The sequence below is a fragment of the Hemicordylus capensis genome, chromosome 2 (genome assembly GCF_027244095.1).
Source record: "Hemicordylus capensis ecotype Gifberg chromosome 2, rHemCap1.1.pri, whole genome shotgun sequence".
NCBI lineage: Eukaryota > Metazoa > Chordata > Lepidosauria > Squamata > Cordylidae > Hemicordylus > Hemicordylus capensis.
The window spans coordinates 255,788,773-255,806,110 of NC_069658.1; the positions used below are offsets into that span (position 1 = coordinate 255,788,773).

The window sequence follows — 17,338 nt, forward strand, 5'->3', positions numbered from 1 at the left end:
GTTTCAACTGTATACCCAAGTGCCTCCTGGGTGACTTCCCTGTCCCTGGGAAACCACAAGATAACCTACCATCCCTGATCTGTTGTTTCCCAGAAACCCTCCATGCAAGAAACTTAGAAACTTATTTTTCAATAATTGAGGCAGTGGATGGTTTAACCCAGGGTTGTGCAACTTCATCCCTCCTGCAGATGTGGAACTACAATTCCCATCGTACCCAACCATTGGCCACTGTGGCTGAGAACGATCAGAGGACCAAAGTTGTGCCATCTTGGACTAACCTCAAAACAAATGGCAACCAAAAACACTGTATATTAAAGAGTTCAGGAAGATTGTAATTTATTGTGTACAGAAATTTTATTTGTTCTCAATTTCAAATCTACAGGTTTACCAATTATATAGAAACAGGATGTTCTATTTAATTAATTTATTTATTTAACATATTTTTATACCACCCAAAACTTACATCTCTGGGCGGTTTACAACAAAATAAAAACAGAAAGTAAAACATTAGTTAAAACAAAAAGTTTAAAACATGACAACAATTTTAAATTTTTAAAACAATATTTTAAAACAGCATTAAAACCATCAAACCAATATGAAAAGCCTGGGTGAACAGATGTGTCTTTAAAGACTTTTTTAAAGCTGTCAGAGATGGGGAGGCTCATATTTCACTAGGGAGCGCATTCCAAAGCCTCGGGGCAGCCACAGAGAAGGCCTGTCCCTGAGTGGCCACCAGACAAGCCGGTGGCAAATGCAGACAGACCTCTCCAGATGATCTCAGTAGGCGGTGGGGTTCATGATGAAGAAGGCATTCTCTTAAATACCCAGGGCCCAAGCTGTTTAGGGCTTTATAGGTTATGACCAACACCTTGTATTTTGCCCGGAAACATATCGACAGCCAGTGTAGCTCCTTCAATACAAGAGTTATATGGTCTCTCTGAGATGACCCAGAGACCAACCTGGCTGCTGCATTCTGGACCAATTGTAGTTTCCGGACTACATACAAGGGCAGCCCCACATAGAGTGCATTACAGTAATCCAGTATGGAGGTTACCAGCAGATGTACCACTGTTTTGAGGACATTCATCTCAAGAAATGGATGCAGCTGGCGTATCAGCCAAAGCTGACAGAAGGCACTTCTGGCCACTGCCTCAACCTGGGACTCTGGGAGACCAGGGAGAGGCTTCGATCCAAAAGCACCCCTAGACTGCGTACCTGTTCCTTCTGGGGAAGTGTGACCCCATCCAGAACAGGCAGATCAAACTCATCTCTCAAGTTCTGACCCCGCACAATGAGTACCTCCGTCTTATCTGAATTAAGTCTCAGTTTGTTATCCCTCATCCAGCCCATCACCGACTCCAGGCAGGCATTTAGGGAGGTTATGTCCTCTCCTGATGATGCTGACATGGAGAAATAGATTTGGGTGTCATCAGCATACTGATAGCACCCTGCACCCAATCTCCTGATGATCTCTCCCAGCAGTTTCATGCAGATGTTAAACATCGGAGACAATATGGAGCCCTGAGGGACACCATACAAAAGTTCAGATTTTGAAGAACATCAGTCTCCAAGGGACACCATCTGGAACCTGCTCGAGAGGTAGGAGTGGAACCACTGCAAAGCAGTGCCTCCAACTCCCAACCCCCTCAGACACTCCAGAAGGATACTATGGTCGATAGTATTACAACCCAAAAACACATGGGCAAATAAGATAGAGTTGTTGTGGACAGGTCCCATATTTTGGCTAAAAGTTTCTCACCTCTCAAATTCTAGTCAAGAGGTAGATTCCCATCCCCACTCTGTTTTGTAGTAATACTGTCAGTGATCCATCCAGTTAAAACTGTGGCATGCCCTTCATCGAATTCTATTGTATTTATGGCTAGACAATAATCAGAATCTAGAGGAGCTACTGATAACTGGAGATCGTGCTAATAATTTTGCTGCTCGTTTCAATTACACAAGGACTCTCATCTCTCCCTTGTATATACAACTGTTGCAGAAGAAACATCTTGGGTCAGCATTTACATTCTACCATATTGGATGGATCAGCTTTTAGTTTACAGTATTGTAAGAATAATTAAGGGTGATCTGTGTTTGCCAACACATTCTTGCCTTAAAGGTAATCTTTGCTTTATATTGTTGCAAGAGTAATAGGGAAAATTGCCAAAACCATTTAAAGCAGGGGTAAGCAACCTTTTGTATTCCAGCTGCTGAATTACAACTCCCATCATCCTGAGCCACAATAAATTGAAGCTAGGGATGATGGGAGTTGTAGTTCAACAGCTGGAGTGCCAAAAGTGGTCTACCTCAATTTAAAGTTTTTTATAGCAATGATTAAACAGTCTGCAATACAATTTTGTATATATTGTGCCAAATAGTAATATAGTTATTTCAATTAGTTCCATAAAATATTGATCCAAACACAAAAAGGGACCAGAATGAACAGCAATATAATTTAATCTGAAATTATGTAACCATCTACTGGGGGAAAATGCATCTAGGTGCAAAACGTCTTGAATTTTTTCTGGGACAAAGGCATAATTGGGATTGTTTCATACACCAGCGTGCACATAAGAAGTTTTGCTAAGAAAGGTAGTATCCACAGATCTTACCATGGGAAGATGTTAGTGCTCAAACACTCATCATGGTTTTTTAAGGAAACAAAATCTGTTTATTTTGCACCTTGAAGTGTACTCACATTCAAAGTGGTGGTATATCGAATTGATGCTTGAGTAATGTTCTTCAGAGGCATAACTATAGGGGGGGCAGGGGGGCACGTGCCCCGGGCGCCATCTTTTCTGGTCACGTGGGGGGCGCCGCCATGACCAATTTTTTATTTTATTTTTTTGTTAATACAAATGTTTCCTGCTCAGTGCAGCAGTGCTGCAGCAGTCAAGGGAGCGCGTCGGTGCCCCCTTCCCCACGAGCAGCCCCTTCCGTGCCGCCTGCGCCCCCGCCCCATTGCTTTGCTGGTGCCTGGCAGCCAGTCAGTGGCCTGGCTTGGCGGCGGCAGGCGCTTGTGAGGAAAAACCTAAGTATAATGTAGTATGTTGGGGGGGCAGCGGGGGGGGGCACGGTGGGGGGCGCCATTTCAGTGCTTGCCCCGGGCGCCGTTTTCCCTAGTTATGCCTCTGATGTTCTTTCAGGTGGATTGGCATTCATTCTTTTATAATTATTTTGAGAAATATTGTATTGTATCCAGATAAGAATGAGAAAACAAGACAATAAAAAAAGGCTAAGATTTCCCAGGGAAGCAGTGTGGAGAGTTCTTTTGGAAGCGATAAAACACACCTTCCCAAACATTTTTTTAATACCAAAATCTTACTGCAATTTGTTTGAGCTAAGCCATTTTCTCAGCCAAATTGCCTAGATGTCATCGCCTTCATACTCCATAGCTTCCTTGAGAACTTCTGCTGCTGATTGTCGAAGCATGTGTAAGAGACCCTGTGACATGTAATCATCATCATTAGGATCCATGATGATCCCAAAACCTTCTGGCAAATCTAGAATACTATCAATCATTAGCACCCCATCCTCAGTCAAAGTACAGCCTTCTGGCAAATCTGGATAATGAATCCCTTCCTCCTCAGTCACATCACAGCCTTCTGCTAGCAGTGGGTCTTCCACTCCTGCACTGCTTATACCACGTAGACCCGCCTTGACTGGAGAATCAACATACCCAGTATTCTCCCCGACAGCCCAATTTCCCCTCTTTTTAGGGCCAGTGCTCTCCACAACCTCTGCAGCAGGCCTGTTCCTCATTCCCATGGAAGGCTGCTTGAGTTTAGCCTTCCCTTTGGGTTCATTTTTTGTGTCTTTACCAATACCTTCCCACTCAGCACTCTGGCTTTGCCTGTAAGTGAATGCAGGGAACTGGTTGCCAAGAACCAGCAAGTCTCTCCCTATGAGCACTGGTGCAAACAGATCTTCAACCACCCCAATGTCTTTAAGCCCCGTCCACCCTCTCCATTCCACCGGCAACCGGGCTACTGGAACAGGGTTGCGTTCACCTGTGAGGGACTCTACGATGAAGGACTCCCCAGTGACAATATCTGAGGGGGACACTAAATCAGTGCGGACAAGGGAGATATCTGCACCAGTACTCACCAGCCCCCTAACTTTTTGACCCTTGAGCAACACTGTTTCCATGATGCCCCATTCTTCAGGATCATGCCCAACTTTACAGCATGCTGTTACTCTGTAGACAGGCTCCCCCAACCTAGGGCAATTAGCCTTGAGGTGCCCCACTTCTCCACAGTGGTAGCAGGCTTTCTCTTTAAAATTGGACACATTGGGGGCTCTTTTGCGCTCAATAGGCAGGGATCCCTTCTCCTGTTTGGCAGGGGCTTCCTCCCACCCACCTTTTTGGAACCCCTTGCTCCTTTCAAAATGGGGGGTTCTCCTTTCCGAGTTGTTTCGATTCATCAGTTGATCTGCAATTTCAGCAGCCTGGAAAACATCCTTTGGAGCTTTAGCTTTCACTAAATTCTGTATATTAGAGGGCAGGCGGGCACAAAACTGGTCTAGCGCTATTACTTGGAGAACCTTTTCCCTATTATCAGCCATCGCTCCATCTAGCCACTTGTTTAATGCTTCCTCTAGTTTGACCCCAAATTCAAGGAAGGATTTCCCCACCTGAGGTTGCAAGCTACGGAATGTCGTAGCAAAGCGATCCATTCTTAACTGGAATTGTTTGAACACTGCCTCTTTAAAATCCTGGTAAGTAACACATCCTCCATTAGGAAGGTTGTGATAGAGCTCCACTAACTCCCCCCTTATTAAACTAGGTAGATATTCCATATAATCATCCACAGGCACTCCCTGCTTCTGTGCAGCTCTCTCAAAGGCAGAGAGGAAATCTACGGGGTTTCCCCCAGGGGAAAAGGGAGTGAAGGACTTGACGGCAGTTTTTCCTGGTTCTTTCTTTCTCAGCTGCAGAAGCTCCAGTTCATGTTTCCGCTGCTCAGCCTGGGCTGTGAGCTGCGCCTCAGACATCTTCTTCTGGGCTTGGAATTGCTCCCTCTCCCTTGGTTCTTTCCTTTTTTGCTCTTCCAGCTCCTCCACTTTCAGCTTCACCATGTCCTGTTCCGGCTGACTGGCTTGCTGGATGAGGAGAACCCTCAATTCCTCCACACTAAGGCCTCGACTCTCAAGCCCCTTCTGTTGACAACACTCAATTAATTTGGGCATATCCATCTTCAGGTATTGGGTTGCCACACTACATGCTCTAGCGTTACTCTGGCTGACCTGAGAGAGAGAGAGAGAAAGAAAGAGAGAGAGAGAAAAAAGAAAACCAATTGTCATGGATCAAGGCAATATTTCAGGCCTATTTGATGGCTTTAGTCAAAAGTGAACCTAATAGGAGGCCATTTTGTGTATTCTTTACATAAAGAGTCCTTATTTTTGCAGACATGCTGTCTTTTGCTCACCATCTTATCTGTGGTGCTAGGCAGACCAGTGAGCTCATCTGCACTTGTTAGATTCAAGGTCTCCTAAGTTTCTGGAAACCGTGTTGTGAAACAGGGCGGAAGGATAAGAGAAAGTGGGAAAAACCCTAATTAAAGCTCAAAGCAGTGTTTTATTGCTGAAGAGAGATCTTGAGTGGAATTCATCTGGGACAGAGCAGTCAACTTTGCAAGCTTTTTCTAGCAAGCACAAAAGAAAGAGAAATTGATTTTTATTAAGAGGCTTGTCCTTTTGAAACTTTTGATCTTTGTCTTACTGCTACTGCTCTTTTTGTAACTTTTTTTTTTAAAAAAAGAACTGTACCGTGACATCATGTCAATGCTTAATTTTTAAATTTTGTTAATTGACAAATAAAAGAGATACTTAGAGAAGAAACAAATCCCATCCTTTTTAACTGGTCTGAACTATCCCTGGATTAGTCTAGCTAAATACCACAGGTGTGCATTTTGCATGGAGAGTAAAGCTTAAGTTGACAATGCCTCATTCTCAGCAGCCACACATCTCCCCTATCAAAGGCATGGATGTGCGCAGAACAATCCTCAGCTGTGTGTTCATGAAGAGAAAACCAGATTTTCTCCCATGTTAAATCTTTGGGAATATAGTCCGTGTCTCCATGTGTTCCCACCCTGCTGCTAACACCATGTATGCCATGATGGGATCCATATGCTCCCAGTTTCACCTGTATGGAAGAGTACCAGGAAGGTCAAAGTCTGTCTCTGTGGAACTGCTCCCCACCCCCGCATTTAGTTTCAAAAGTTCAGAATCTAGTAGATTCTGTCACTGAACTTTCTGGGTCCACCTTTTCCCTGTCTGCTTATATTATTCAGTCATCTCACCCCCCCCAACCAGAAGTGGGGTGGTTGTGGTGTCATCTCCCTGCCTCCCGCCCACAGATGGCGAGAGCCACTATACAAAGGACTAGGACAATTTGCATTTCTGCAAGTATCCGAGTCTGTGCTGCCTTCTCAGCAGTTAGACTAACCTGAGGAGGCTAGTTTAACTCCAAGACTCAAACCTGCTCCTCCATCCATATAGCTTTGTTGAGGGGCACCTCAAAGGGTGACCCAGATAGCGTCTAAAGGCAGACACACGGCTCTCAGCAGTTGGATTCTCTTGAGCGTTTTATTAAAGAGTGCATGCACTGAGAAGTCAGAGAAATGAAAGCAAAGTTCTCTCTGAGTTCTAGCCACAAATTCCAAAACATCTGTTTATATATCATAAGATACAAGGCTAAGTCAGTAACCAATTAGCAAGTTGCACACTTTTCCTGTCTAGTTGGCATGATACATGATTGGCTTTGATATATTTTTGCAAAGCAATCTACCTTAAATGGTAGTTTTCCTGTTTTCACCACAGTAGCTCAGGAAACTGTCTAGTCATTAACCACAACAGCTTTAAGTTGTCTGATCACTCTTTGCTTGCTTTTTAAACTGTTGCTATAACTGTTAGACTTTCTAACAGGTACTTTGGCACTCTGTGTATGCTTTGTTAACCCTTGCTCTTAAGCCCTTTCACAATTCCTTCCTCTGATGCTCCCTCACAGAGCATCGTCTTCATCCAAAACATCCATATTTTGCCGATAGTATTATTGGGGCAATTCGGGCAGTTCCTTTTCCAATGCTCGGTCTAATGACAGCCGCATCCCAGGTTCTCTTTCTTGGGCCATGCTGCAGTGTGCTGTAATATTGGGAGCAGGCTTTTATAGAAAGAATAAAGAAGGGTCCAGGAATTTTCACAGGTGGAAGGGGAGAACCAGGTGAAGGGGTGGCTCCAGTTCCATGCCCCCTCACCTTCTCCCTGGAGAGGAGAGGAGAGGAGAGGAGAGGAGAGGAGAGGAGAGCTGGTCTTGTGGTAGCAAACATGACTTGTCCCCACAGCTAAGCAGGGTCTGCCCTGGTTGCATCTGAATGGGAGACTTGATGTGTGAGCACTGCAAGATATTCCCCTCAGGGGATGAAGCCGCTCTGGGAAGAGCAGAAGGTTCCAAGTTCCCTCTCTGGCTTCTCCAAGATAGGACTGAGAGAGATTCCTGCCTGCAACCTTGGAGAAGCTGCTGCCAGTCAGTGAAGACAATACTGAACTAGATAGACCAATGGTCTGACTCAGTATATGGCAGTTTCCTAAGTATTCCCCTTGAACTCCTAGTCCCGTGCCCCACCCACACACCCCAGTGCTGTATCTTTTCCACTCCCCTCATAAACCTTTGGGTCTCTTTCTCCCTTCTTCAATTCTTCCCTTAGTTTCTCCTCATCTCAACCAAGAGCTGTGCTTTACACTTGCAGGAATGAATTGCAGCCACTAATGTATGAAAAAAGTCAAGGGATGCCCTCAGAGACACTATCCAGGTAGGGGGATAACCAGTTCTCTTGCCCCAGATGATTCCAGACCGAGAATATTCTCCATCTTTATAGGCCCATTTGGTTTCTTGGTCAATCTAAAGCAGGCCTGCTCAACTTTGGCCCCTCATCCAGCTGTTTATGGACTACAACTCCCATTATTTCCAGCCACAGTGACTAATAGCCAGGGATTATGGGAGTTGTAGGCCAACATCTGCAGGAGGGCTGAAGTTGAGCAGCCCTGCTCTAGAGTGTGGCAAAATACTGGAGAGTGGAATGTTGAGAATGAATGGGAGACTAGAAGTGTTGAGCACTGCAAGCTATTCCCCTCAGGGGATGGAGCCGCTCTGGGAAGAGCAAAAAGTTTCAAGTTCCCTCCCTGGCTTCTCCAAGATAGGACAAGATTTTTTTTTTTTTTTTAAATAGGACAAAATATTTTTTTTTGAACCAACAAACTACCAAAGCATACAGTACGTTGAGGGCTGAGAGAGATTCCTGCCTGCAGCCTTGGAGAAGTCGCTGCCAATCTAGGTAGACAATACTGAGCTAGATGATGGACCAATGGTCTGACTCAGTATATGGCAGTTTCCTATGAGAACTGGAGAGGTGAAAGACAGATACCCACCCTACCTTATGTCCTTGGGAAGCTTCTTCCAGAGGAAGCACGCTGTGACCTCGGTGCTCCTTGGATCTGTCACACGCCATGCAGATGGGGTCTTGATCATCTTCACAGAAGAGATTCAGAGGTGCCTGATGCCTCTTGCACACTTGCCACTTTCCTTCAGCTCTTTTTTCTTCCTGAAGTTTCTTGACAAGCTCTACAACATTTGCCAGTTGCCGATTTGGCCTGAAACTCCTTCGCTGATCCGTTTCTCTACACTGAGGACAGGAAAGAGCCATGCCAAACCCTCTCGAGTGCTGGCTGAGGCAGACATGGCAGAAATTGTGCCCACAGTCTAGAGTCACTGGATCTTTGAAGAAGTCCAGGCAGATGGGACAAGTCGCTTCCTCACAGAGCTCTTTGATGGGACCTCCAGCTGCCCTGGCCATCTTTCCCTGAAGACCAATAAGAAAAGCCTTTGTTATGTTTTGTTTCCAGTTCCTTTCCCAGAACTGCCTCAGGAAGGTGGAATCTACAGCATGACAAAATGAACAGTAGCAGCCAATTAATACTTTTTAAAAATGGTTGCAATTTTTGCCTATTTGAGTAAACATCTTACACCTTTTTCTGTAAAGCTGACAGAGGGTAGTTTGTCACCACAGGAGACACATTGACACTATCTCCCCACATCCGCCATCCTGTTTGCTAAAGAGCATGACATGGAAATGAGCCACGCTTTTCTTAGGTTTCTTTTAATTCTTTCAGAAAGTTGCAATATTTCAGATGATTAACTGAAAAAAATCACTTTCCCCATCTCATACATGGATCCAGGACCACCCCCCACCAAAGATCAGTCCACGAAAATCAGACAGACATGTCAAAAACAGTACATTAGGGTTCTTGGAGCAAACAGCAACAGATGACTCAAGCAAGTGAGTCAAGCCATATGAAGCTGAGGAATGTTGCAAAGAAAGGGAAGTTGGTAACCCCTGTCCTGCTGCTGCTGGGTGGAGCCCTCTCTGGCTTGATTGCTAAGTGTCTCCATCTGCTCCACCCCCTGCAGGTACCTCCAGCCCTCTATAAAGGAATCATGAGCCCCCTTGGCTGAGTGGAGAACCAGTGGACTGCAGAAATTAGAGGGATTACAGAATGGGAGCACTGATAACAGCTCTCCTCATACCTGCCTGGGGTTTTTTAGCAGCTACATCGAGCCTACCAGATTAGAGTCCAGGAGGCTTCAATACCGTTATCATGGACAAATCACTATCTGGTGAAGATTGGACTGTGGGTGGACCCAAAATACCTCTGCAGGGGTGGGGGACCAGTTAAGATGGTCCACCCTCAGAGGCTAATGGATTCCTGATGGCTCTAGGGGAGTTTCCTGCTGAGAGAGTGAACGATCCTGTTGATGCCCTGGTCTCCCTCTGGTATGAGTTGGGTCGGGCGACTGACACGGCTGCGCCTAGGCATCCTCTCCTGACCCGCAGAGCCCAAGTGGCTCCCTGGTATACAGGTGAGTTGCAGACAATGAAGCAGGCTGGTAGATGGCTTGAGCATTGCTGGTGAAAAACTCAGAATGAACGAACACAGGCTGGAGCCCATGTTAAGGCCTACTCTATGGCAGTGATGGCAGCGAAGAAATCCTACTTTTCTGCCATTATTGCGTCTGCTCAGTGCTGTCCAGCCAAGCTTTTTCGAGTGGTTCGGGGCCTCTTAGGTGAAGACCCCAAAGACCATCAAACAGAACCATCAGCAGCCCACTGTGACCAGTTTGCGCTACATTTTGCAGATAAAAGTGCTCGCATCTGTTCTGACTCGGATGCCAAGATTTATGTGGTGCTCCCGGAACTGGATGTTGCCAATGCACCATCTGGTCCTGTTATATTGGATGGTTGTCAGACTGTGTTGCCTGAGGAAGTGGACAGGCTGCTTGGAAGGCTGAGGCCTACCACGTGTGTGCTCGACCCTTGCCCTTCATGGTTGGTGAAGGCTTCTAGGAAGGGACTGGGTCCATGGGTGGAGGGGCTGGTGCCCCCTCAGCTGAAGGAGGCAGTCATCAGGCCCCTCCTAAAAAAGCCCTCATTGGACCCAGATGATCGGAATAACTTCTGACCAGTTTCAAACCTCCCCGTCTTGGGCAAGGTGTTGGAGAGTGTGGTGGCATCCTTTCCAGTCTGGCTTCCGACCTGGATATGGGACGGAAACTACCTTGGTTGCCCTGGTGGATGACCTATGCCGGGAGATAGACAGAAGGAGTGTTACTCTGTTGATTCTCCTGGATCTCTTAGCCGCTTTCAATACCATGGTATCCTTCTGGGACATCTCTCTGGGTTAGGACTTGGGGGCATGGTTATACAGTGGCTCCGCTCCTACCCTGGGGGTCATACTCAGCAGGTGGTGCTGGGGGATGCTTGTTCCACCCCTTGGCCTATGGGATGCCACAAGGATCTATTCTGACCCCCATGCTGTTTAACATCTACACGAAACCTCTCGGAGAGGTCATCCGAAGGTGTGGGCTGCAGTGCCATCAGTATGCTGATGACACCCAGCTCTACCTATCTTAAGTCAGCAGACATCAGGGAGGCAGTAGATGCTCTGAACCATGGTTTGGAGGATGTTCTGGACTGGATGGGGGCAAACAAGCTGAACATTAATCCAGATAAGACGGAAGTGCTCTGGGTTGGTAAAACTGATTATCTGAGTAATGAGGTAAATCTGGTCTTGGATGGGGTCACACTCCCTCTGAAAGACAAAGTCCTCAGCTTGGGAGCGCTTCTGGACCCAACGCTGTCCTTGGAGGCACAGGTGGAAGCGGTGTGCAGAAGTGCTTTTTATCAGCTATGGCTGGTGTGCCAGATGCAATCCTACTTGAAGAAATCTGACCTGACCTCAGTTACTCATGCTTTGGTCACACTGCAATGCTGGAATTGGACTACTGCAATGTGTGCTACGTGGGGCTGCCCTTAAACACGGTCCAGAAGCTTCAGCTGCTTCAGAATGCTACCACAAGGATGCTCATGGGTGCAAATCGCTTCATGAGTATTACACCCTTCCTGCATCAGCTTCATTGGCTACTGGTCCGCTTCCAGGCTAGATTCAAGGTGCTGGTATTGACCTTTAAAGCCCTACACAGCTTGGGGCCAGGGAATGGGGCCATTCACCCATAGGAACCTGCCAGGGCCCTCTGCTTGTCATCTCAGGCCCTGCTCATGGTCCCACCACTAACAGAGATCCGATTGGTGGAGACTACAGACAGGGCCTTGAGACAGGGCATTTTTGGTTGTGGCCCCTCAGCTTTGGAACACCGTCCCTGAAGAGGCACGCCATGCTCCCTCTCTCAGTGGTTTTAAGAAACAACTAAAACATCTTTTTAAAGAGGTTTTTTAATGTTTCACCTTTTGTGTATATCTGGTAGGTTCTTTAGTTTTTAAAAATTCTTAGTTTTTAGCTTTAAGATTTTAATTTGGAATTTTAAAAGCTAATTTTGATTGTGGTTTTAGCTTGGATTTTTAACTTGTTTAATTTGGTTATAATTTTATTAGTCTGATTTTATATTGTAACTGATTTATAAATATCGTGAGCCGCCCCAAGCAGTAATGTACTGGAGGGGCAGGGTATAATTATTTTAAATAGATAAATAAAGCAAGGCTCAACAGTTCAGGCTCAATACCCAGTCGGTCCAACATTCTGTTTCCCATAATGGACCCCCAGAAGCCTCTGGAAAGCCAATAGGGATGTGCACGAACCTGTTCAGAGGCCCTTTTACGGGCCTCCGAACAGGGTCAAACAATGGGAGGTCCGAAGGCGTGGGGGTGTCAGTCTTTAAGAGAGGGGGAGGGTGCACTTATCCCTCCCTCCGCTTCCCCACCCACCGGCGCTCATTTTTTGTAAATTCTCCCCCGGGGCGGCAGCATACCTCCCTGCCACCCCGTTCCCTCTTTGGCCGGAAGTACCTGGCACGCATGCAAGCGCATGCCATGCTTGTGTGCACGTCAGATAGACTAGCGCCCAAGTGTGATGTGCGCGCACGCAAGCGTGACCTGCATGCACCTGGCGAGCGCCAGGTACATCCGGCCAAAGAGGGAACGGGGTGGCAGGGAGGTACACTGCCACCCTGAAGGACTTTACAAAAAATGAGCGCTGGTGGGGGGGGGAAGCAGAGAGAGGAGTAAGTGCACCCTCCCCCACCTGTAAAGTCCATCACCCCCCTCGCCCACTTCCGTGCACATCCCTACAAGCCAACAGGCAAGGGCATGTCCTCTCTCCTGCAACTGGTATTTAGAGGCATCTTGCCTCTTAGGCTGGAAGTAGCCTACATCCATCAGTCTAGCAGCCATTGATAGACAAGTCTGTCAATTAAACAAAACACATTGATCTGTCCTGAAGGGTGAAGAAATCCGATCTCCAAACACATATTACAGGAGACACCTTTGGCTTTAGCCTCGTAACCCAGGATGACTGAAAGGTGGGATTTCCCCCATCCCCCTAAATATGGCACAACTTTGTGTGAAATGACAATGATTTTAGCAGGAGTTAGAGGAGCATTTCACACTTTTATTACATCTCAGAAAATCATTAAACAAGAACATACCAAGGAACTCGCCACAACGCTAGAACAGAAAACCTAAAGGCTTCCCTTTCCACTATCACAAACGGGCTGCTCCTCTGAGTTATTGACTGGAGAATAATTGGCGGAGAAAATAATTGCCTGGCAGGCTTCAAACAGGAAGTCACTAAAAACTAACAGTCACAATGAATGGAATTGGCATAAAGCACCAAGTTAAAAAAACATTTTCCAAATTGCAGACAGGCATGTATGTACCATGGGCCTTACTTCATAGTAAATATAAGAACATGCATAAGAACCGTCTTGCTGGATCAGGCCCATGGCCCATCTAGTCTAGCATCCTGTTTCACCCAGTGGCCCAATAGATGCCTCTGGGAAACCCACAGGCAAGAAACGAGGGCATGCCTTCTCTCTTGCTGTTGCTCCCCTGCAACTGGTGTTCAGAGCCATTTGTGCCTCGGAGGCTGGAGGTGGCCCAGACATGTAGAGAATTGGAATGTTACCTGAATTTGTCTTCTAAAGTTAAGGCTAAGTTCACAGCAAACATTTTTCTTAGCTTTTAAAAACTCACTCAGCCAAACTCTACACTTAGAAGCAAAATGTTACCCTGTGCACAACAATCATACTTGCTGAATGCCACTGGCCCCCAAACCCTCTTTCACTTACCAGGAGGAGGAACAAAAATAAAAATACTTTTTGAAGCATCAAACCAGACTCTTCTCACAATCTCTTAAGCATTGATATTAAATGCTGTACTCATGATGGGAACACAACTTCTCTCCTTGCCATCCCTTTATATCAAGGCCTTGCTTTTACTACCAGAGCTGAGTGCTGGAGGATGAAGTTACTGAACATGTGCAGAGTGCCTTTCCCTCACACTAAGGAACCAAAGGCCGGTCCAACCAACTTAACAGTCAAGGAACAGGCCTTTCAGGGCAGATAGACTCTTAAGGGCTCCCAAGCAGTCTTCAGCACTCGTTTTCTAGAACAGGGGAGGGGAGTAAAGAGAAGGCATCGTTTAATGCAGATCCAAACTCTGGTCTAATCAGTCCGAATAATTCTAAAGCAGCTTCATATAGCAAAATGAAGCATCCTGCTTTCCTTGCACAAAGCCAACCAGGTCTCAGTAGCTTAGCCGCTCAAAGCCCACGGAAAGTGTTCACCCATCACTTTGCAAATCTATGCTGAGCGCGCACGGAGGGAGGATTGAAAGAACACAAATTCAACAGGACGACAACCTCACACTCCGTTATGCCTCCGAATTAACCTAACGCAGGCACGTGTGATTCTTATTTACACCCTCCCCGATGCTTTCTTGGCTATTTACCCCGCCACCCTCCTGCAAAGATGAAGACGATTAGGTCCGTTAGAAACACCCAAATTTTTGCCCCTTCTCCCTCTCTTACCAGTTTGCACATTTTATCAGATTGACTTTTATTAGAGAATGTTTAACATACGGTTTACAAAAGCAACAGTGAATAGAATTTCCCAATAAAACAGGGCAGCATACTAACATATTTACCACTTAACTGACCAATGTCTTAGAAGCGGTTTATTTTTTAAAAAAATATGAGTCACACTAAACTACTCTTCGACGAAAAGGAAAAGATTTAGAGCTTGCATATTAGGCATCACTCCTGTTTACACACAATCCTGCACCTCCCAGTAACCTAATATTCTCTCTTTCCCTCCTAAAAGAACCTTCCTACCTTGAAAACAACCAGATCTCTGTCCTGCGCAGTGCAACACCAGTTCGCTTCTGCCCCGCTGAAGTTTGCTACTAAGAAGAGCAAAACGAAGAACGAAAGGACTGGAATGGCTGATTGCACCGAAAATGCTTAATAAATTTCTTGTCTGTGATTGGTCAAAGCAGCACAGTCTCCTCTCCTCAAGAGCTCTCCCGTCCAATTAGGAAGAACATGGGCGGGAAGAGGAAAGCGTTCTTGTTTCTTCTTTCCCCAGTGATAGCAACTGCGGAGTTGTGAATCTTCAGAGGGAAGTTTAGGGGCAGTGGCTGGATTATTTTATTTAAATAGCTTTGTTTTTTGCTTCCTGTACCTATTTTAAAAACCACAAAGAAAAGAACATTTTGCATTGCAAGAAACTGAGTCCAATGCACTGTATAAGTTGCTGACACGTTTTGAAAGCTTGATGGAGCCTTGTGAATGCATGATTTTCTTGAACAGGGCAATTTTATAAATGCAGTGAAGTTACATTTGATAATATTATTCATAATGATATTATTAATGTGAATAATAGTAGTAGTACTACTACTACTATTATTACACTACTGGATTTGGATCCTGTATCCGACACTGCACCACCACACACACACCAGTTTGGTTTACACCCCTACTGGAGTGTTTGGCATGGTTGACATGCATCTATGAGGAAATTGGCCAGGAATAAGCTGTGTTTTAGCACTGGAATTTGGAATAACCTAGAAAGCCCTAAAGAGGGAGATGTGTTTTACTCCCAGGAGAGTCCAGACTCTCTGACCCATTAAAATGAGGCCGACCACATGGTTCATTCCGAACAGCTGGAGACTTCTCTCAGAGGCAGTTGTTGAGCCAGAGTTGAGCTAGAAGCTGGTTGTAGGTTTGGAGTGGATGTTTACTTATTTATTTATTACATTTTATATCCTGCTCTTCCTCCAAGGAGCCCAGAGTACTACATACTTAGGTTTCTCCTCACAACAATCCTGTGAAGTAGGTTAGGCTGAGAGAGAAGTGACTGGCCCAGAGTCACCCAGGAAGTCTCATGGCTGAATGGGGATTTGAACTTGGGTCTCCACGGTACAAGTCCAGCACTCTAACCACTACACCACCCTGGCCTTGAGTGAGGCTTAACGTATCCAGCATTAGCTTCTGTAATATGCTAGGGATGTGCGAGCAGATTCAGAACTGAACTGGTTCAAAGTCGAACTGGTTCAGTTCAAAGGCTTGGGATCAAGCCGAACTACCCCCAGTTTGTCTCAACAGCCTAGGGTTGCCAACATTTCATTGCCAGAATGAGGGATAAAAGTTTGGGGGCGGGGGATGGGGGTGGGTGGGAGGTGTATGCAGTGGTAATAATGAGCCTGAATATAAGAACATAAGAACAGCCCTGCTGGATCAGGCCCAAGGCCCATCTAGTCCAGCATCCTGTTTCACACAGTGGCCCACCAGATGTTGCTGGAAGCCTACTGGCAGGAGTTGAAAACATGCCCTTTCGCCTGCTGTTACTCCCCTGCAACTGGTACTCAGAGGCATCCTGCCTTTGAGGCTGGAGGTGACCGATAGCCCTCTAACTAGTAGCCGATGATAGACCTCTCCTCCATGAAGTTATCCAAACCCCTCTTAAAGCCATCCAGGTTGTTGGCTATCACCACATCTTGTGGCAGAGAATTCCACAAGTGGATTATGCATTGTGTGAAAAAGTACTTCCATTTGTTGGTCCTAGACCTCCTGGCAATCAATTTCATGGGATGACCCCTGGTTCTAGTGTTGTGTGAGAGGGAGAAGAATTTCTCTCCATCCACTTTCTCCACACCATGCATGATTTTATAGACCTCTATCATGTCTTCCCACAGTCTTCTTTTTTCTAAACTAAATAGCCCCAGGTGCTGTAGCCTTGCCTCATAAGAAAGGTGCTCTAGGCCCCTGAACATCTTAGTTTCCCTCTTCTGCACCTTTTCCAGTTCTACAATGTCCTTTTTTAGATGTGGTGACCAGAATTGTATGCAGTACTCCAGGTGCGGCTACACCATAGTTTTGCATAAGGGCATTATAATATTAGCCGTTTTCATTTCAGTCCCCTTTCTAATGATCCCTAGCATGGAATTGGCCTTTTCCACAGCTGCCACACATTGAGCTGACACTTTCAACAAGCTGTCCACCTCCAGGACCCCAAGAAGATCCCACTCCTGGTCAGTCACTGACAGCTCAGATCCCATCAGCATATAGTTGAAGTTGGGGTTTTTTGTCCCAATATTCATTGTACCCAGTTGGAAGCCTGATCTGTGAAGAGCAGACACAGCTTGAGGAGGTGAACAAGCTTTTCTATACAGAACATCTAGCCTTTCCCCCTTCACACTAATAGGAGGAGGGGAGATTTTGAGGGGCTGGTTTCTCTTTAAGGGGTAAGTTGAGGCCTTTGATATCTGGTTGTCTTGGGGGAGAAGGATGTGACACTTTCTACATAACTGGGTGGGTACAAGTTAGCAGAGCACAGACCACAAGATTTAGGGGGAAAAACAAAGCTGAAATCTTCCAGATGACTGCTGGGTCTGTCTTCCGGCACAGGAACCTGGGATTCATTCAGTGATCACTATCAGAGCACTGTGGATGCGTGCGAGTTCTCTATAAGCGACGGCGGCTGTTAGTGAAG

General features: G+C 46.0%; 1 protein-coding gene across 2 annotated transcripts; it reads right to left on the bottom strand.

Moving 5' to 3' along the window:
- Window positions 1-311: 311 nt before the first annotated feature.
- LOC128347919 (uncharacterized) lies at window positions 312-14,835 on the bottom strand. Of its 2 annotated transcripts, none has more exons than XM_053303246.1 (3): window positions 14,680-14,835; window positions 8,433-8,858; window positions 312-5,247 (listed from the first exon to the last, which is right to left on the bottom strand). In XM_053303246.1, exons 2-3 carry the CDS (start codon window positions 8,850-8,852, stop codon window positions 3,367-3,369), a joined length of 2,301 nt encoding a protein of 766 aa, XP_053159221.1. In that variant the 5' UTR covers window positions 8,853-8,858; window positions 14,680-14,835; the 3' UTR covers window positions 312-3,366. The 2 variants fall into 2 exon arrangements, with proteins under 2 accessions (XP_053159221.1, XP_053159222.1); XM_053303247.1 differs by having other exon boundaries at window positions 8,433-8,935; window positions 14,680-14,755.
- Window positions 14,836-17,338: the final 2,503 nt, after the last annotated feature.

Bases quoted from the DNA above. Each gene is read 5' to 3' on its own strand.
- LOC128347919 (XM_053303246.1), bottom strand. From the start codon at position 8,852: ATGGCCAGGGCAGCTGGAGGTCCCATCAAAGAGCTCTGTGAGGAAGCG. The intron at 5,248-8,432 runs GTAGGGTGGGTA...TCTCTCTCTCAG, and splicing joins AAGCTTCCCAAGGACATAAG to GTCAGCCAGAGTAACGCTAG.